At 36.6% G+C, this 22,735-nt stretch overlaps 1 protein-coding gene across 1 annotated transcript; it reads left to right on the top strand.

Annotated features, from left to right (window-relative positions):
* The first annotated feature begins 904 nt into the window (after window positions 1-904).
* Window positions 905-22,164, top strand: LOC112053150 (uncharacterized). The gene is made up of 15 exons (XM_052882013.1): window positions 905-1,285; window positions 3,536-3,642; window positions 4,083-4,215; window positions 4,943-5,020; window positions 5,334-5,453; window positions 6,663-6,818; window positions 7,719-7,841; window positions 8,703-8,852; window positions 9,220-9,552; window positions 10,306-10,457; window positions 10,720-11,060; window positions 11,598-11,872; window positions 12,734-12,847; window positions 14,448-14,610; window positions 15,340-22,164. Exons 1-15 carry the CDS (start codon window positions 1,202-1,204, stop codon window positions 16,071-16,073), a joined length of 3,063 nt encoding a protein of 1,020 aa, XP_052737973.1. The 5' UTR covers window positions 905-1,201; the 3' UTR covers window positions 16,074-22,164.
* Window positions 22,165-22,735: the final 571 nt, after the last annotated feature.

The following is a 22,735-nucleotide window of genomic DNA, read 5'->3' as shown; positions in this document are numbered from 1 at the left end:
CCCAGTAGATATGAGCTCAGCTTTTGATTTGGAGGATGCAGGTATGAATCCGGTCTGGGGCATGCACCTCTTACTTTTCAATTATGTGCATTTTAAGAAATTAAATATCACGTGTCTCAAACGGTGAAGGAAAAACATCGGGAGTAAATCTGCATAACTGAGAATTTTCTTAATTGTCTACGTGTGTGAAGTCTGCCAATCCGAATTGGGCAAGCGTGGTGGACAAAAGCCTAACCCCGGAAGCCTAACTGAGAGGAGACTCGTGCTCTACAGTGAGCCGAATATGGGTTGATTATTATGATGATGAAGATAATTTTAGACTTTGCAACTAATGCGACTAGTTATTTCAGATTTTAAATCGATTTCTTTGAGTACTATTTGTAGAATTTCATCATACGCCTCCCTTTAAAATAAATAAACTTTGCTTTTCCATTGTTTGTTTCTTTACGTCATACACACAAAGCTTTGCTATTCATATTCAACAAAATGCAAAATTATTGTCTTCCTGTGATAAATGATTTGGATACAATCAAACCATCGACTATTATTAACTGACTTCAAAAAAGAGGAGGTTCTCGAGTTGATTGGTATTTTATTTTTATCATTCCTATTAATATCGATATAATGTCCCTAGCTGTAGGTAAATAATTATGTTACTTGAGCTATTCGTTTAGAAAAGTACAGTAACTATCACTAGTACGTCCTAAATATTTAAACAAATAATTAATGTATTGCTATTGGAATAACTGCTAAAATATACTTAACTTACTACTACTATGTTTTTTGTGCTACTGTAATGTTTGTTTGCGTAATTAATGTATTAAACATACATTTATAAGTAAACGTTTTTGAACATTTTACAAATAATGTTGCCTTGCTAAATTAAAAAATATAAAAAAAAAGAATCTGAGTGAAATTCGTGAATTTGATGATGGCTTTGTTATGTTTTAATTATAAGTTTTCGTAAATTATAATCAAATAATGATTATGGTTTAAATTTCAAAATCTTCTTAAAATAATGCTCCATCAACATCAGATCCAATAATATAGAATTTAGGAAGAGCAAGCGGAGAGTTTATAATGTGAAACATTTGTAATGACCTTGAGTACCTTGAGTAAGCAACAGCTGTCAAATGAACTTTTAATTTGGATAAATAAAGATAGTGGAAAATGGTTTAAAAACAATTCTTAGTGTTTCATCATGAGAAACGTGGAGGCTCATCTTCTAGAAGACAAGATGGATGAAGCAGTCACGCATTATATGAATTCCCACCAGCCTCCAGAGGTAAGACTTTAATAAAACTTGACTTTCTACGTTTGGTTAGGCAGGATATGAATATTAATCGTTTCGTTACAAAAATGGATAAGAGTTGATTAATTTCATAGGTATTTGGGAAATTAGTAAGTAATACGGAATATACATAGACAATCTTCTTAGTACAAAAACAAAATCAAATCATAGTACATAACCTATTTACTAAATTCTATACAGTTTATACAGCTGTGACCTGTACAACCAATAACAATGAATGAAAGAAGAATTATTTTAGTTTATGTTATATCATTACCTTTATTAATTGATTACTTTGTGTTACTTAATTTATTAATTAAAATGTCAAGCTGAACCTCATAATACTTGATACCGGATTGGACTTTTTTAATAGATATGTATGATAAACATTGTAAAATCCCGGGAAATATGGTTATTTTGAGATCTAGACTAGATATTTTCCATTTTTCCAAACAAAGTACTAAATATATAGTACTACAAGTACTATTTTACACAAGAGCTTACTGTGTAGTGAGAGACTAACATTTGGAAGGAGCACAGTATAAATATTATGACCTAACAAATGAACTAACTAAAAATGGCTATGTGATCAGATTGTACACCTCAGAAGTGAGTGTGAGAGGATTACCTGCAAAATCTCTCTATAACTTTCCTTAAAAACTCAATAGAACTGCAGGAAGTTCTATATTTGAAAGGTTATAAAAGCTGCTCCAGTGTCTTACTATTGTCTTACAACAGGCTTGGCAAGGAGAACAACACAAATGGAGAAGGCAAGTGTTAGTAGTTTGTAACTGTTAAGAATATTCTTAACCCTACACCAGTTAGTAAAAGGTGGACATTTAAATGGATATAATATAACAAGTGTTAAATTTAATTCATGGTTAGTTTTTGATTTCTAATTAAATGTTCATTAAATATTAAATTTAATCTATTAATAAAATACATGTAAATTGTGTTAAATGTGTTTAAGAATAATCAAATAATAAACAATGCCAGTCCTTATCTTTGAGCTTGTTTGGTAGATAATTTAACATTGATGTTATCATATTGCGTTTCTATCACTCATAACATCAAAACACATATCTTTAAAATAATCTTTTAATATATATCTATATGGTATTTTATCACATTTATATTTATTTTGTTTATTGGAGTAAGGAACTACTCTAAATCAGTCAAATAATCTGTCAATCGCTTAAAATCAAAGCTTGCGAATGATAAACATAAGTGATATTATATTATGAGAAAATGTTAGCTTTCGTATTATGCTTAGGTTTGAATTATATTTGAAATAATTATCAAGAGTTTATGGTTTTAATTTGTTTTTTTTTAATTGCTACATTTGAGTTTGCTGCTTCTGTTACTTTATAAAACATCAAGTAACAGAAGCAGCAGATTAGTAAAGTACTTTAATATAGGTGTGACCATATCCAAATCTGGAGTTTTTTTCCTCTCTGTTTTTTACTTCCCCTTTTCTTTATTTGAAACTTTTTTAAATTTTTTAATTTTTTTAATTTTTTAAAAAAATTTAAAATTTTTTTATACATTTACTAAAAGGAGACTTTACTAAACTCTACCAACACCTGTGTAAATGACTTTGCAATTACAATCACAAGTGCCCAACTCTGCCACATGATGGATGTCCAGCACCTGCATGGTGAATCCATGGTGTGCCAACATGTTTGTCTGTCTTGTTTGAATACAAAAAAACATGTACTACACATAAATTTATTTGGTGTTCTTAAATGCCTTTAACGAATTGATTTGTAGACCAAAACATGTACCATATTCTAGCAAATAAATGATTTGATTGATTGATTGTAAGAGCTGTGAAAGCACAGTGGATATGACCTCTGTTTCCGGAGAGTGTGGGTTTGAATCCAGTCCGGCACCTCCTACTTTTCAGTTGTGTGCATTGTAAGAAATTAAATATACTTTGTCTCAAACAGTGAAGGAAAAACATTGTGAGGAAACCTTTTCCTTTTTTTGTTCTTTTTTTAAAGGAAGAATTTTCTTAATTCTCAGCATGTGTGAAGTCTGCCAATCCGTATTGGGTCAGTGTGGTGAACTATTGGCCTTACTCCTCTCATTCTGAGAGAAGACTCGACATCAGCAGTCAGCCGAGTATGGATTGAAAAAAACATACATACAGAATAGAACCTCCTCCTTTTTGGAAGTTGGTTAAAAATGTGGTGGTGGAGACTTTTTAATTTATTTTCATAATGTCAAAATCTTGTGTTGCAGTCAGTCCATGTGGACGCAAACTCTCTGGCTCTAAATGCACAAGAGGATGCAGGCGGGAGAGTGGTCACCCTCATGCACCCGCAGAGCTTCTCCTCACAGATGTGCAGGTATCAGCTGTAGCACAAATTTGTTTGCTGTAAAGGCAATCCTTTGTATTTTATACATAAGTTAATGATGATATAGCATAGGCACAGATTATAAATTTAGTAAGTTACTCACTGAATGTAGCTATCCATTGATGAAAACATTTTACAAATCACTGCAATAGTTTTACATTTCTATCTTACATACAAAGTACAAATCTTTTCTCTTTATAACATTAGTATGGATAGCAAATAACCCGCTGTTTCACCTGTGTAGTTCCTGTTAGCATACTGCAATAAAATATTACCTACTCACTGATAATGTAGCTTTGCATTAGTGAAGTCATTTTTAAAGTTTGTCTGGAGCCTATTAATAACAAACAAACAATCAAGTCTTACCTTTTTATATTACAAGTAGTATAGATATTAAAATATCCAAATTAATTGGAATGCATTTTATCCAGACAAGTGTCTCTGGGGGAGCCAGTAGGGGAGGGCACCTGGGTGGAGGAGCTGCTGGACCATGAGGGCAGGCTCGCTGCACTGGTGGCGCACCTGTCGCGCTCCTCGCACCACTCGCATCCCGGACATCATAAGGTATATTATCTCTTCCTCCTTTTAATACCTTAACATGTAATGAGGCTCTATGCATCTATTTTTTTACTAATGATTACTAATACTAATGATTTTACCTTTGGTGTGCCACCAGCTAATTTGGATTGTGATCTATTTTTGCAAGCTAAGATCTATTTAGCTTTTTAGTGAAGCTCCATACAAGATTATGATTGCAGATTGTGGTATGCAAAAAGATGCCACAGAAGTTTTAAATGCTCTTGTTAATAACAAACATACAACAATCAATGGGGTTAACTAACTCATTAACCAATTACTTGCTCTTGGCCTATTTTAGCATTTTCCTTATTCTGTCGGTTTTCTATATTCTCACCTTTATGGGTCTGGTGTACTATAGGACAATATCATTGTATGTGGCCCCCACATTTTCAAGAATGTGCAATATCAAACTGAGTTATTCTAATACTTGCACTATATATTCGAATGCTTACCAATTTTTGTATAAATGTCGATTTCAGTCTCTACTTTCTACAGATCTTATAAAAGTTGCAAAACTGATTGCTGAAATTGGAACAAAAAAAAATTTGTTCCAATTTAATCTAGCCACTAACCAAACTATATTACAATTTACAGTCCTATGCCTCAGACAGTATGAATAAAACAAATTTAAGTCATGTTTGAGCACCCAAATATCTTCAGTTGCTATGTTAAAAATTGTACATGTATCAAAAAGTATGGTGATTATTTGCAGATATCATCAGTCAGAGGCGACGTCGACGCGTCAGTTATACTTGACACTCCTATGAGGTTGTTCAATGGACAACACTTGGTAAATACGCTTGAACCTATCAATTAATTAAGTTATAAATATCTATAAACACTCACGATACTTTAAATTCTATAATAAATATCTATAATATAAATATAATATATGTATCTATTATTAATTATTATTATTATATCATGATGATACCTAAAGGAAATTCAAAACTTTTTAGTTTATGGTAGATTATTTTTCTATATTTTGTCTTAAAACCAAAATTCCAAATTACTAGTTATATAAAAAAAAATCCCAAGTACACAATGTCTGATTGTTTTATAGCTGGTGGTTTAAACTTGGAAATGAATTTGTGTTATGACAGGACCAACACTCGGAGTCCATTGTAGTGCAAGTTCCACCTCTGCCGTCCCTGCCCCCGCTGCAGGACATGAAGAGGTGTCCCGACACTGACTGGTTCAACAAGGACAAAACTAGTTTGAAGGTAATTAATACAGTGGTATTTAAAACCAAATCAGTCTTCATACTAAATGAAGTTGGCCATCTTCATACAAGTTGACCTGATAGTCTAGCTGCTATCGTGATGGTTGTAAATGGACCTATTTTTTGTTGATAGCTTGTAATGCATGTTTATTAATGAAAATTTGTATTGTTTTAAAGCCAACGAATATTTATATTAATAGATATGTTAACGTGCTTAAAAAATCATTGCAAAAGTTATCCAAATTTTACATATACAATATACACACATATGTACAATTTTGTGTTTACTTAAATTATCTTCTTCTTCTTCTTCTTTATTCTGGGCCGTTTCCGCACTTAGCCATTTGATTGGCCGTTGTGCGTGGGTCCCTCCGGTGTAGGTTCCCGCTGGATTATTCCATCCAGCCGAGCTCGCTCCAGAAGCTTAGCAGGCCGCCCAGGTCGCCGATAGCCTCATGGAGTGTCGCTGAGGAGCCAATGTAGGTTGCTCGTTGTTCCGTTACGCCTCTGCAACTGAGCATAACGTGTAGCGGTGTCTCGTCCTCCTCCATGCAGGCTCTGCACAGAGGACTGTCTGTCATACCTAGAATTGAAAGGTGTTTGTTTAGTGGGCAATGACCTGTTATGAGGCCAAGTACTGTTCTCAACTTATCTCGTGGAAGGTTTATAAGTTTCTTTGTTAACCTTGGGTCGGGGCTTGGAAGTGCCTCCTTTGTATGCCTACATGTGGTTATACTGCCCCATAGTTCAACGTGGGTTCTGATGGTTTGTTTGTGCAACCATGTTTTGTATTCACTGAATGGTATGGGTACTATTGGTTCGGGTCCTACTACCTTCAGTGTCGTGGCGCGACGCGCCAGTTCGTCAGCCGCTTCATTACCTAAAATTCCGCTGTGTCCCTTTATCCATCTTAGGATGACTGTGTTATACTTAACTTATAACTTGGTCACCCTAGGGATTTTTGGAAAACTATTCAAATTAGTTTTAGATAATTAATTAGCTGGGGTATCTACCATTTGCGTTTTATCCATTAATTACGGGACACCCTATATATTTATGTATATATTGTATACCTTTATAGTTTTTACACTTCCTGAACACACAACTCGACATTGCAACACTATAAACTGCGGCCGGGAGGTCGTCGTGATGATGACTCAAAAACAACTTTTTCAGCAGTCTAGTAATAAAAATGATGTCTTATTTTCAGGATGAGAGTCAGATTCTGTCAGAGCAAGACAGCCAGGTGCTGGAGATGGCGGGCGCGTCGCCGGCGCAGAGCAAGCAGAACAGGAAGAGCTTGCCGCACAAGAAGAGGATCTCCCGGAAGCTGAAGCGCACCAACGGCAGCTGTACGCCGCAGCAGGTATTTAGTTGTTTTAGTAATAATAATAAATAATAAAAAATAGCAGTGCATTAATCTCTTCTTCTTCTACTGGGACCGAACGATCATCACTGACAGGTATATTGTAGCCAATAGACCTGATATAGTGCTAATCGATCGGTCAGTGCGTCGTGCAATAGTTGTTGATATTACAGTTCCACATGACGATATTCTGGTTAAAGCCAAAAAGGAAAAAGTATCAAAATGCTTGGACCTTGCTCATGAGATTACCGCCATGTGGAGTGTTGAGTCAACTATTATTGTTCCAATAGTTGTTTCAGTCAATGGTCTTATAGCGAAAAGCTTCTAAATTTCTAAATTTTTAATAGTGTTTTGTATTTTATATTTATATTGACATTGTTAAAACTAAAAAAAAAAATAACTAATAAATTAAAGAGAGAACATGATAGTTATGCTTAGAAGTACATAGTCCGGGATCCGTATAACATTTTTTACGAAAATTCTTGATTGTAGTAGCTAACCGAGTTACCATGAAATGAAAATTTCTGAGCGTCGGAACAAGATAATGTACCACGCAATTTGTAGGATATTGTAGCTACCAGAATAACATAGCCGACTTGTAACGTACGTTTGTCAAAACTTGCCATATTAGTTAGTCTAGGAAACTATGTCTAACTGGAATGTTTCATATACCCAATTCAAACAGGTCACATGGTGTTACATAGGTAATTTTTTACTTGTCTTGGTGAACAATATGTGAAAATTTGATTGAGGATATCTTCACAGACAAGGAAAGCATTCTTAGAACTCCCAATTCTTTCTAAAATCTTGCTAAATGAGCTCTGACAGTACTATAGAAGTCAGGCAACTTTGAATCAGCTTACAAGCCTTACATGCAAGTAAACCAGGCGTGTGTTGCAGGACATAGTGGTGATCAACTGCAGCGAGGAGGTGCCGCAGGAGGAGATCCTGCCCGACAGCTTCGTGACAGGCGTGCCGCACCCAGACCACCTGCCCGCAGACGCGCACCACATGGCGCAAGAGGTACGGCCATTGCAGGATATCACTTCAGAGCAAAACCTTGCTCCTAAATAGGGTGGTAGATAATGTTTGATTTTGTAACAATCAATGATAAGGACTGGGACCTCAGACTAATTACATAAGGATCTGCTTCGCTAGGCGTTACTTTATGTCAAAGTATATGATCAACGATCTAAAAGGTTATAATAACTGTCTCTATAGTATCGATGTTTTGTAGTTGTAATTGTGTTTGTTGGTTAAAGAACTCCGTAAAAATACCTTTCTGTGTAGTTAAATGGTGTATAAAATGATCAACAACGTTTAGTTAGTATAAGATATACACCTAATCTATGCTTGTTTTCCTCAAAAAATTACAGATAATTTTGTTCATGAATTTGGGTGTGATAGTCATTATTTAATTAGTCTGAAACTGGGACCGACAGCTTCGCCATTTCACCCCACAAACGAAGGGAAACTAAAGGACATGAAGGGAAGGTAGGTGAAACATCCTTGAGCCGTCGACCATTCTAATGCTAAAAGTTCCCCGTCCGGTTTCACCCTTTAGTTATAGATACCAACTGGCCTGTAACAATACCCCCTAGGGTCGTCTACTACACCCTCTGCTGGAGCGCGCGAAAACATCCTCCAGCAGGCTAGTTCACTAACATTGACGTATATTAGTTGATATAAACGAAATTGTAACAAATGTCATCTGGGGCTTACTGACAACCCTTCTGGGATATAGTATGTACGGTAGGTAGATGAAATTTCTCAGTCTATTAGATATTTATTTTAATAGGTTGTTAATAAAGGCCAAATTCGTGTATAGGCCAGCTGGTCAAACCCATTGACCATGCTATATGTATATGCGTGTTCGGTGGGCAGATGCGCGCGCTGTTGATCTGCCAGCTGTGCGGCGAGTTCTACGGCGACGAGCAGCTGAAGTTCTACCAGCACCTCAAGCAGCACTACGAGCCGCACGCCACCATCATCATCGAGAACCCTGTGCCGGTGCCCGACCTCGGTATCGATAAGGTCATTTTTTATGTCACTGTCTTTATAGCTTTCAAACGAAATACTGCGTAAATAAGTAAATAAGTAAGAGTAGGGGTAGAGAAGAAGTAAGTGCATATAAATCAAAAGGAAGCTTGACCGGGTCTGCTAGTATCTATAGAAATTTTTAACTAAATAGTTTATGGTGCAGTAGGCGGGGAAAGAATACTTTCTTATCGGCAAAGAATGACTTACCGAAACTATGTTTGTCACCGCATGTGGCTACATTAAGTGTTTACTTGGTTTTTACTTTTCAATTCTTTAATTATTTTGTACATGCTCACTTCAAGTAATTTCTTATTTTCAAATTATGTAAGTTTTAAATTGTTTCCCCAACATTTTGTTACAGATGACAAACACATGTATCGTAGACAATGTATCCAACCTTCCGGATTCAATCGTCGAACTCTCCCTCGAAAACACTGTACCAAAGACAATGTACCAACCCATAGACAAGCACATCCTCTACACATCGAGCGAGAAAACACTCAATTACACTGGCAGCAAGGTCCAATATTCTGTGTCGAGTATGGACAAAGAGGTACCAGAGAGTGACAAGGCAGATATGTATGAGCCATTGGACAAATTGGAGAACATGTATTTCTGCACAAAATGCAACAAATCGTTTAGGAAGCAGAAGCAGTGTGAAGTACATATAAAAGAAGCGCATTCCAATACAAAGGTACGTAAGAGACATTTGATATAAACTGTTATATTTGTGATATATACTGTTACAGTTTTATTATAATAATATATGTTCTTGTAATTAAAACACCTCTCTAAGCCAGTCTAGATCGCGCTCTAGGTTCGATTCTCATAGGGAATGTCCTAAGTGAATTCTTCCACAGCCCCAAACTTGATCTATCACTCTGGCTTTACTCAGGCAAAGCTTCTGCACTCGCCCAAACCCTATGCTTATGTTCCTGAGGTAATTAAGCAACAAATAAACTAACATCATAAAAAACTTGTGCGTCTCTGGATGGTCGACAGTAGTGATAACTTAAACCTGCTGCCATATGCGTGTGAGAATAGAAAAGAAAAAGAAAAGGAAGCCAGACAGCAGCGTCGAAATGCGTTACATTACGAAGCAGTTTATCCTCCCATTATTACTTCAAAAAAGATTTGGCCTTCCAACTCTATTTTGACCACAGTCTGTATGTTCTTAAGACCTTATTTGCAAACACGATACTCAAAATAATAATACTAGTAGTTAGATAAACTATTTAGTAGATCCTTAAAATTGAACTTGTCAGCCTACACCAAACAATCTCCTTTGTGTCTTCTCCATCTTAACACGCGTGAGATAATATACTTATTACAAAATCAATTTAGCAAGGGTTTGGAGATAATTTTTTTTTGTCTTACTACTAGTAGCTGCGAGACGCAGCCGACTTTGCAATCGATTTGCTCCTTCTATGGATTAGCATTGTTACAGTTAGACGACATGGGCGAGTTCAGCGAGCCTGAGGATCTGATGGAGGGCATTCACGTAGCCGTGGACGAGAGCGGCGAGCCGTACGAGCAGACGCTGCTGCCGCACCTCACCGTGGAGAACGGCCACGTGCACCAGGAGCACGTGCGCACCTGGTGAGCAGCAGCCGACACCTCTAGCAGTGTAGGAGACACTCTCGGGCCGTGGACGAGAGCGGCGAGCTTCTGTATATATATATATGGCTTAGCTGGGAGATGGTCTGGGCTGGACATTCATGCAAATTGGTATTCTGATGTGAATGCCTTAAACGTATCAGGTGTATATGTTAAACAGTTATAGTAATGTTTACAAGTGTGCTTTTGACCAGACCAGAAAATCTAAATTAATTACGTATTTAAAAACGGAGGCCTTTCACAGGTATCTCCGTAACGGCGGAAGCCCCGGCGCTGTTTCACCCTTATGCGGCTGCGGCGGCGCGGGGTACTGTCCCGCCTGCACCCATCCCTCCCCACCGCCCTTACATCCCTCAATACACCCCCCCAGTATTGCTCCACAAAATCATCCTGCAAATACGAGCCAAGCCACGCCCCCCCAGAGCTCCCACGTCTCTCAGACGAGTCAAACGCAGCCGATCATCCACACGACTAGTCCGCCGACCAGTCTAGTGAGCAGTCATCAGACCAGTCACCAAACTAGTCACGTGGTGACACATCAGCAGCAGCAGACCGGGAACGGTCAACGGCCGATAGAAGCTAAAGGTACGTAGATTCAATCACAACAGAAATTATATCTCTGTAGATCTGTTTGTTGAATATCCAAATACCGTTCAGTTACGTATCCAAAAATGCACTTTATAAATGCATCTTTAATGTAAAAATGAATTGCTGAATGTGTGACTAAGCGCAAACCTCTAGAACGGCTGAACAGATGTGGCTAATTTTTTTTTTACAATTTTCCTTGAAAGTACAACGATGGTTTTTACGGAGTTTTTTTTCGGGTAAGGGTAGAAGTAGGGTAGGGGTAGGGAAGAAAGTCGCACATACTCGTAAGTCAAAGCGAAGCTTGACCGGGTATTCTAGTTTCGAGTGACTAAATCATTGATAAAAAATAGAAAACTAAAAATACGTTATTTATATAAACAAAAGTTTCTGCAATTACACGTATATGCCAATAATGTTACCAAAAAGCATTTGCTTGTAAATATTTGATATAATTAAATTATGGACACATTCTTCTATCCTAAAGTTTTCCGAAAGTTTATATTTTATAATCTCTTGTTTTCTTTCTCCCTACAGAAGAAGCACTCCAGAGGATATTTGAGACTAACGAGGAACCATCCGAGTCATTCCCAGAAAACGAGATCTTAGGGATTCCCTCAGAGTTAGATATTAAGGAGGAAGCTGGCAAGGGCAAGTCGGAGAAGAAGAAGCCCAAGTCCTTCGAGTGTCCGCACTGCAGGAGAATTTTCCAGCACAGAAACAGTTTGCTGTACCATGTGTTGATGCACAGCGAGAAACAGCAAGTGTGCCGCGAGTGTGGCAAGAGCTTTTACACTGCCAGTGCCTTGAAGGTTAGTAATTCTTCTATTTTCAGGATTAAATTAATCCTTCAATTAGAAGTAAGGTTACAATAACTCCCATAGAGCTAAAAATTGGTATGAATATTCAGAATACTGAATTGTGAAAGTCCTCATGAATCTCCCTTGTGTAAAAAATTTATTGATGGTGAAAGTTTGCAAAAATAGTTTTCGCGTTTTTCAGCTAAACGGTGAGTTTTACAGTAAAAATAGTCTTAACCACAGAACAGACAACGCTAAAAGCTAACGCTTTTAGCAATAGAAGTAGCAAGGGGGCGTGGCCCGCGTACACCCCGGTGTGCGGAACAACGCAAGCGTGTCAGCGCATGTAGAAGCAGTCTTGTTTTGTTCTGTGACAAAAGGAATAAATAATATTCAACTCTAAAGTAAGGATGACATATTTCATTTTCCACTAAATATTAAACAGCCATTTAGGCCACGCCCCTGGGTACGCTGGTTTCAATACTAATAATTGACACTTTACAAATCTAGTTACCTCATATATCTGTGGTCTTAACAAAAGTTGTTTCCACAAAAAATGTATCCACAGTTTTTGTCTATGTATTATTATTTCCGTGATACAATAGTTCAAAAAACTGTAAAAATTATTTTACCATATTATTTCCAATTTAACTGTTTTTACGCTTCTCACGCCATTAACAACATTTGTGAAAAGCAATGCCTGAAATACCCACGTTGTAGAAAGCTGGTTTTTCATGCTGGGCATTTCATATCTTAGTCGCTTTGCAAATCAATGACTCGGGACTCCAGTGTTGAGAAGTCCCTTTAAACCTATATCCAGTGATGGATGCTGTTGATAATGATGATGATGATGTTTGATGCGTGTTGCAACAGATCCACAAGCGCGTGCACAGCGACGACCGGCCGTGCAAGTGCGACGAGTGCGGGCGGGAGTTCCGTCAGTGGAGCGACCTCAAGTACCACAAGGCGTCCATACATTCCAATAAGGTAAAAAATCATTGACGTGAAAATATTGGTTTATGCTCTGCGAAGTAGACTGACTTTGGTGTTTGCGCACGCAATATTGAAATTAGCGCGCATTTGATTTTCGTCTAATTTCTGTCCAATGCATTCGATTGTGTTGACCATAACACTCTTTTACTTAAGTTAAGCCACTATGGAATCAAAAGTGTTGCTCTTGATCTCATTGCCTCTTATCTCAATGATAGAACACTAAATGTATGCATAAATGATACAAAGTCGCGCGGTTCTACTACCATAATGGGCGTCCCACAGGGTTCAATTCTGGGTCCTTTTCTATTCTTAGTTATAAATGATTAAAAATTATAACCACACCATGTTAGCGGCATCTGTGAGATTATACTGTTTGCTGTTTCCTTAATTACGCATTAACATAACATACGCATCCTTAATTTTTAAGACCGACAGAAATAAAGATAACTCTGACGATGTAAACCGTGCCATATCGCATGTGTCGCATTGGTTCACTGCAAATAATTTACTTTTAAATGCAAAGAAAACTAAATGTATTGAGTTTGTATTACCAAATGTTATAAAAATAGTTAAGTCTATAATGATCGATGGTCAAACACTGAAAATGGAGAATTCCACAGTTTTCCTGAGGGTGACCTTGGATTGTAAACTTCAGTGGGGTGCTCATATAGAAAAACTGTCTGGTAAACTTAGCTCAGCTGCATTTGCAGTGAGAAAAATAAGACAGTTTACTGATGTTGATACAGCTAGACTTGTTTATTTTGCGTACTTCCACAGCGTAATGTCTTACGGTATTTTGTTGTGGGGCAAGGCTGCTGATATACATTCTATATTTGTACTTCAAAAAAGAGCAATTCGAGCAATATATCAACTAAAATCACGCGAGTCCCTTCGTCAAAAGGTTAAAGAAATAGGCATATTAACAGTAGCCTCTCAGTATATATTTAGCAGTATAGTATAGTAAGAGCAACTGTTGAGTTTCTTGCCGGTATCTTCTCAGCAGAACCTGCCTTCCGAACCGGTGGTAGAATCTTTACAAATAGTCAACTGACGTGTCAAAAGTGCTTGTAAATTGAGCCTACTTGAAATAAATAAATTTTGATTTTCTAATTACTTGTCTAAGATGAAAAGCCTCCGGATGCCCGACAAAATAATTTGAATAATAAAGTTGCTTGTTATAGTTGTTGTATAGATAAATGTCAACTCGATAAAAAGGAGTGTGCTGTTTAATCAGAAAATTGAAGTAAAACATCTTTCAATAAGAAACAAAGCATAGGAGGGATAACTGCATCGCTATAGGTTCTTCAAGTGTACAAAAAGGGGTTGTTTCAAAGTTCTCTAAGAACGCCATCTAGTGGTAGTTTAAAATAACAAACACAGTTTTACCATGCCTGTGGATAAATGGCAGCACCCATCGCCTGATAACAATTTATTAACGCAATCACCAACGTAGTCTTCAAGTCAAGCGTGCGTTAAAAGTTTTACTTCAATTACTTGTAGAAAAGTTAAAACTTGGAGGGTCGTTCGTAGTGAAAGGAGAAGATTTGCTGCTGAGCTATTGAGATTTTGAGAAAATTGCAATATGTGTTTGTAGAAGAACTTCAAGTGCGAGTTCTGCGACAAGGAGTTCGCGCGGCGCTACTCGCTCAACGTGCACCGGCGCATCCACACCGGCGAGCGCAACTACAAGTGCGACTACTGCAACAAGACCTTCCGCGCCTCCTCCTACCGCCTCAGCCACATGCGCACGCACACGGGTAAGCCTATACATTGTCCTAGTTACACCAGCTGTAAGCCGCTCCGACAGTTACTAGTCCAATACAAGAAACCCTTTAACAATATTAAGAATGACCTCAGCTAATTCACACCCTAGCAATTTTTGTTATATTTTATGTTTAATTCTGTTCCGTAAGTATGAAGTCATTGAACTTTGAGTTTGAGTTTGAGTTTAGGCTAAAGTGTAGTAATGACCTCAAAGGAACCGACGAATAGGCAGGTGATTTAAAATAATCTATTTCTGAAAGTTACAATCATAACTCCTTAATTTGTACTTTGTGTTTTTATATAATAACACTAATGGATAGAATACATTGGGTATAGTGGGATTTCGGTTAAAGACGATAGAACTTTACGGTGTAGAGTCGGATGCAATGCTTATGACGTCTCCGAAATAAGCCGCAGGTTATACGTAAATACGCTAAAATCAAGACCCGTGAGTCGACTTCGGGTGGGCGAAAGGCGCGCGCGGTGTGATGCCCTTTGAGCTATCATTGAAGTTAAAAATATTCCTGAAGTCGACGCTACATCTATACATATAGTAGGAGGTGCGGCTGCAACTGTTCTTAATTGCAAATCATCAGATAAAATCCTCTGAATTGAACTTGATGATACTCCAGACATCTCATAGAGTTGGTTGCCGACGGTCTTCATGAACGAGGGCATTGATTTGGTCAAATTTTTTTTCATGATTTTTTTATCGTTTTCAGGGAGCAAACCCTACAAATGTACGCAGTGCGAAAAATGTTTCCGCGTCGCGTACGACTTGCGGCGACACATGCTCATACATGACAAAGTGCGCGTGCGGCTCGACGAACACAAAGGCAAGATGAAAGACATCAAAGACAAGAAACCCAACGTCGCCATCAAGTTAGAACACAACCCCAAACTGGAACCGAAGTCACCTGAAAGTGAGGAAACCAAAACGGAGACAAAATTACCCACACAAAAAAGTATACTCGACAAGAAGCAAGCCAAATCCAAAAAGAGCCCCAAGAAACCTCCAAACGTAACCGTACAAAACAAGGAAGGCCATTTCAAAATCAACAACGAAGTTTTCGACACGAGGCAAGATCAATACATTCTTGGCGACTACAAACATAAAGACACGGAAGAAATAATCCGGCTTCAAGAGAGAAATGAAGATCGAGATATAACTAATTTGAGGTCTTTGAAAAGTCAGCAAATTTGCGAAATTGTTGACAGCGATAGATTAGTTTTTAATAGAGAAAATACTGATGGGAAACTTCAAATTTTCACACAAATCGAGAAGAATAAAGACTATAGTGGCCCTATTGTGGGTAATTCGATGTCCTTGAATGATATCAGGAGTCTAGAGAGGGAGGTAGGGAGGGAGGTGAGGAGCGATTTGCAGGGGGAGGGGATAGAGACTGTGTTTTTCGAAAGGCTATCAGCGTATTGCAATAACATACCTGCTGTATGAAAAAAGTATTTGAAAAGGACTGGACATCCAGCCAGTTAACGTTTGGACCATTTAGTGAAATTTTTGTTTGTTTTAGGTTTTTTTTTTAAATCGTCATCACAATTATGTGTTCATAAGTGTCAATTTCAGTGTGCTGGGTGTGCATTGTCAGAGAAAGTCAAAGTAGAAATTCAGATCAATCTTTGAACCTTTGTATGGGATTATTAAAAAATGTTTGGGACCAAAGTACAAACCAGTGGAAATAAAAGTGGGATTTTTTAAAAGATGGTGTCTCTACCATTTGATTTATTTTTCAAAAATATATCATCGGTATCTGAATGATGTCTATAGTTGCGAAGTTGGGTATTTGGTCGCTTTGAAATTGGCACTAAAGATTAGTTGCTAGAATATTCTATTTGTTACATGAGCTTTTAAAATTTTAACATTAGTGCTGTTTGTTGTTATAATGAAGAAAATATCAAATCAAATCAATTGGCGTAAAGGAGATGGTTCAGGTCCAGTCTTGTATCATTAAAATTAAAAAAAAATATATAAATTTTTAGATCACTATTTAGATTTTATATAAATCTAAATAGTGAATAAATGTCACTAAATACAATAATTGTAATCCAATTTTTTGAGTTATATCAAAAAATTCAGATGGCGTCCGCATAGCAACTATGACATGACAATTAACAGCAAACGTCAAAACGACTACTGCGTTGAAAACGTCATCAATCCGCCATTATTACCCATATTAATTTTGCATTTCTTAGGAGATAATGAATATTATTTCAAAAGAATTTTTCGCAAGGTATAATGACTGATCCTGGACTCAATACATTTTTGGACCGTCTCCTTTGTACATGGCAGATTATTTCTACTAACAATCCTTAATATTGTATTGTTTATATTAAATTTTACAAATATTAAGGATAAAATTATGATTAAAAACTCCACATGAGTAATATTATTCACATATCGACAAATCAACTTAACATTTATTTATTTTGTTTACATTTGTTACTTGAATGTTTTCCCGAACGGTTTTTCAATATGCTACCTAATGTATCTGTGATAGCGTTTACTTATATAATAAAATAATTTTAGTAAGAAACATTATGTATTATGTAAATTTATACCTTTTGAGGCCAAATACTTATCATAGCCTCGGGGAAACATTGACCTTGAAGTTTCCGTACACAATAATATTATTGTGAATAAAATAGTTTAGGTGATGGGTGAATTGGTCAAGTCATATATGACTTTAGGACACATCACCATACTTTATTGAAAATATATAAAAATCTCGTGCCACACAGTGTTTGCTGCATTCCGAAAAAGCTCGACCGATTTTAATGTTTTTTACGCCTTAAGAAAAGATTTTTCATATAAGCATAGCCCGGTATGGAAAAAAAATCTATGAACGAATGACAGCGTTACGTTTTTGTGCGCAACCTATTCTGCGCACCTTTCACCGTGCGCTGCCCATAATAGCGTAAACATGCATGCGCACATCGCAGCCTGCTGCTCCTCGGTTGCGCACCTTTCACTTTTCAGGCGTTAGTATTGAGACGTACACAGTGTAAGCTGCGGGGCAACATACACTATTCACACAGTCGATCTGAAAGAGTAAACTCCATTCGTGCGTCGCAGCTGACATATTTTTTTCTTTTCTATATTTATTAAGTGTGAATAAGGTTATAAATTATATTTCACCGTATCCTCAACAACCATTTATTTATCGCGGTCTTAGTTATTTTTGTATGAAAGACATCGTTTTCCGGCTCAGCTAAAGTGTTTTTCAGATAGCATAGGTACGGTGACAGTCGCCTGTATGGCGTTCATAATACGTACTATTATCGTGAATGGCGGCAAACTTTCAACGGTGAAACGAACTGTCACCGAACCCATGCTATCTGAAAAATACAATATTATTGTGTGTATGGGGGCGACCAAAATATTATAATGTAATTTTCGTTAAGTTGCACTCGAGGCTCTGTTTATGAATAGTTATTTGGAAATAATAATGTACTGTATATACAATTATATAAATATATGTATACTAATAGTTAAGATCACACCTGAGCGTCCGTCTGCGGCTGCGGTGGCATGTTACGTACGTTGAATTTCCAAAATGGCGGATTTTTATTTCAATGGAGATTTCCACATTTCTATAAAGCCCGTATGGTCAGTGTCAGACTGAAATAAAAGAACATAAAATATACGAGTACATTTCATTATCTAAATCCACGAATTATTGAATTTATTTTGAAATATATATTAAATATTAAAATATATATTTACTATATTTTATCCCCACCCACAGAAACGGGAACTACATACGGGTCTTTTTTTATATTTTAATGGTATACAGTACATACATAGACCTGGCATGAAATTAACCATTTTTCAATTAGTTATAAGTAGACCGTACTATTGAATAGTCTTCTATCTATTAGTAGTGACTACATGAGTAGCACATTCTACTAAAACAAATTTCTGGGCAAACCATATACTTAAACTAGCGGACGGCCGCGATTTCGTCCGACTTTAGACCTCTTTATTCCAACCCTATCGCAAAATCCGTTCTTAGTGGGTTCCTATTAACTATAAACTTGGTTTGGTTTTCGAGATTTCGTGATGAATGCCTGAACCTTTCGGATTTATATATTAAGATTATTGTGTTTTATATCAAAGTCTAAGTCAAAATTCATTTGTTTTGAGAATTAGTTTAAAAGCACTTTCACTAATTTACCTATAGTATATATTTATTTATTGTTTACCTATAGTTATTTCTGTGCAATTTTTAGTAAAAGTTTATCTCCTTTGCAGGCCACCGCGGCTGTGAGTACGACAAACTGTGTGCCTAGCGGGAGGTTTCAATATTTTCATACTGTACTATCGCGTTAATGTAAACGCGAATTTATATGGAATTGAAACAGTTGTGCAGTAGTGCCACTAGATGGCGCTGTTTCAATTAATTAGAAATTCGCGTTTACGTTAACGCGTTAGTAACGGTATCAAATTGCCACTTGGCCCTCTGTTCATAGCTTGTATAAAATGATCAAATTCGTAGTAATTAAGGTCGTTATATTGTTTTGTAAACTTTTATAGCAATAAAAAGTGGCTTATTCGCTTAACGATACCTAAAGTTTATTTAATTAACTAAATAAGACGGGCTCGATTGAGTAATATATAAGCAATGTAAACAACTACAGAGTAAAATGGACTTAATGCACTTGTATTTTTAAGTTGAAAATAGTTAGCTTACTCCAGGTCCCTTAAAACTTTATTGTATCAGGCATGGATTTATAGTTTTTAGGGGTTCCGTAGTCCACAAGGAACCCTTATAGTTTCGCCATGTCCGTCTGTCTGTCTGTCCGTCCGCGGTGTACCTCTAGCTCTAGTGAATTACTAGACTAACTCTACTAAAATACTAAAGAGACTATTACTACTAGAAAGCTGTAATCTAGCATAAATACGTAAATTAAAAATGTCGACAAAGTCATAAAATATAATCTTTAAAATATATATATTTTAATTTACATTTTATGAATAAGAAATAGGTAACCTTACATGTAAAGTGGGGATGATTTTTTTTTTACTCATTTGTTAGTGTGGGCAGTTGTTGGTTAGGTCTTTAAAAATGTGGTGGGTCTATCAAACACTATTTTTCACTAGTGAAAATTTTTTAAAAGAGAGAAAAACTAAATATTTCTTAGCCCGAATCAGGACTTGAACCCCGAACTTCTTGACCCAAAACCACATACAGTAACCTGGAGTTCCACATACAGTAACTGGAGTACCAGAAATAAAAAAGAAGTTCATTTTACTCTGAAGGAAAAGAAAAGAAAAGGGAAGGGACCCTTTATGCGTAGTTACAGTGTAGTTATGACCAAGTATTGGTTACGTTACAAATACAAGACGAAAGTAGGTATAACTGCAAGCTGTTAGGGCCGGTGTATATCTGGCGAAACGCAGCGAGTTGCAGTTAATATAGATATTTTATATCCTCTTAGTTCGTTTGAAGTAGACGACAACGTCTCCGTGGCGTAGTGGTATGCGCGGTGGATTTACAAGATGGAGGTCCTGGGTTTGATCCCCGGCTGGGCGGATTGAGGTTTCTTAATTGGTCCCGACTTGTGGTAGGTACCGGCAAAAACGTACCGTCAAGCGATTTACCGTTCCGGTACAATGACGTGTAGAAACCAAAAGGGCTGTGGATTTTTATCCTCTATATATAATAGTTAGCCCGCTTCCATCTTAGATTGCATTATCAATTACCGTCAGGTGAGATTCAAAGGCTAACTTGTAAAGAATAAAAAAAATAACAAAATAGTACAATCTACTACCGCCAACAGAATCTCTAGCTACAATTTTTTTCTTAAATCAATAAATTCAAATGGTTGTTTAACCACAAATGCGTCAATTTTTCACTTGCCAGATATGCATCGGCCCTTAATGGCCGTTTAATTTTGATTATACTTGACCAGCATAATGGGGAACCTAGTCTAAAAATACCTAATTAGAAAAGAACCAAGACTAACCACTAAGTAACCACCGTATAAACTGTTTTTGTATAAAGATTTTATTTATATTGTACAGCAATAAAAATATCGTAAAAAAAACCATAAGGCGTTGTGCAGACGTAGACACTTTCTTAGTAATATGCAATCAAATTATTTTTGATTAGCGACTTGGTTTTGCAATTATTTGTACTTTTTATTTATTTAATGTTCTAAAATCTAAATTAAACTGTTAACAACGTACATTACATACACTAATTAAATATTGTAAAGGCGAAAGTTTTTGTGTTTGTTTGTTTCTCTTTCACACCGCGATTACTGTACCGAGTTAGCTGTTTAGATTGGAGATAGATTATAGCTTGGATTAACACATTGGATACTTTTTATTGAAAGTAGCCCATGTGTTAATCTAGGTTAAAAATCCATAGTTCCTGCGGTATTTGTGAAAAATAGAAAAAAAACATTAACAGTAAGATATGGATTTTATTAATATGAGCCACTGACGATCAAGTAATCTCACATGCCTGCTGGGCTAACGGCTTGACAGCCGATAAAACTGACTTTTGTTTGTCGCTATGTCCATGACATCATGCCTATCGTGAACAACACGATCATTTTTTTCTGACGTCAAGCCGCTAGCGCTGCAGGCATGTGAGAGAGAGGCTTGATCGTCAGTGACTGAGATAAGGGAAAATTTAACGCTTCCTGCGTCCACGCTAGGTACATTTTTTCGTTGTGACAGTAAAATTATTATTGTAGAGGGTAGTTAGAAAGTGTCTACGTTTGTACCTACGATGCTACTACTCATAAAGTATAAGAAACGATGTCTTACAAAGTCATCAGAATTCAGTTCGTAAACTGAACTGAATTGAAAGAACTAAAAGTACCTACTTCCCAGTACCTAATGGGTTTTTGGATCACGTATTACATGTTTTTGAGATGTTGCAGTTGCGAATGATGACTTACAGTGGAATTCAAAAATGTTGTGGGGGCGCCCTCAGGGGATCGTTCACCCGCTGAGTGTCGAATTTAAAGTATGCGTTTGAGAATTCAACACTCAGCGGGTGAATGGTCCCCTAGGGGTGAACCTGTAACGTCCGTGAATTCCACTGTTTGAGTTTGGCTAATGAAAGTAGAGACTAAAATCGATCGGCAAATTTAAAACAAAATGGAGGGCGTTACCAAAACTATAGTGCAAATATTTAAATAAATATTTGTTATTTGGAATTGAAATATTTTTCAATATGTAATAATGTTCTCATATGGTTTTTTAAAAAAGATTAGTAGATTTTTTTTTATTTGCTAGACGATTTTAGTCTCTACTTTCAGTAGCCAAACTCAAACATGTTAAATCACCAAGGTGCTAGTGCTAATTGACCATGAATAGGTTGACTGCTTTGTAAATTGACCCAAATTGTAAATCTACCCCGAGATCTTCCTGTTTATAGAATACAACTATAGAGACGATAAAAAGTATGATTGTCAATTTAGTTGAGTTCTGTATACAATCGAATCGCCGTGAAAAACGTATTTTATATAGTGTATGATATTAACTTTAATAAAATATAAGTATCAAAAAATCATTTCGGTCTTTTGTTCATTATCTCCTAACGATCATGCTGCCTTCAATATTAATAAAATAAACCGAAGTCGAGCGGAATTACGTGAACTAGCTTACAATTATTATGAATCACTGATAAGTTCGAAACGAGTCGGCCTTATTCCGACAAATCCACAGAAGCTGAACCTATTTCAGTTGTCATTAATGAAAAATACGTAAACTTAAATTGTAGAAAATAAGTACCTAGTACCTACCATAGATGATACATTATATGGTACTTACCTTCTTTATTTCTTAATCCATGCTGCGAAAAATTCAGAAATTCTACCAAAATGGTAGAATTTCTGGAAGAAACGCAGTGTAAAACATTTTAATTTGTAATATATTTTGTCCAATTGAAGACAACATTGTTTTTTTAATGGCCCATTGGCGGCTAAGCCTCTCCTTGTAGGAGGAGGAGGAGGAGCTTTTCACTAACGAGCTCTCAAAAGTTTTTTTTTTATCTGATTAAGGGTAGGTAACTGAAAATTTAAGGGGATAGGTACCGGTATAGTTGATACCTACTATATTTTAGTATATTTGAAGTTATGACA

The sequence above is a fragment of the Bicyclus anynana genome, chromosome 6 (genome assembly GCF_947172395.1).
Source record: "Bicyclus anynana chromosome 6, ilBicAnyn1.1, whole genome shotgun sequence".
Taxonomy (NCBI): Eukaryota; Metazoa; Arthropoda; class Insecta; order Lepidoptera; family Nymphalidae; genus Bicyclus; species Bicyclus anynana.
Note: the sequence above shows the minus strand (reverse complement) of the source record. Positions and strands in the feature narration are given on the sequence as shown.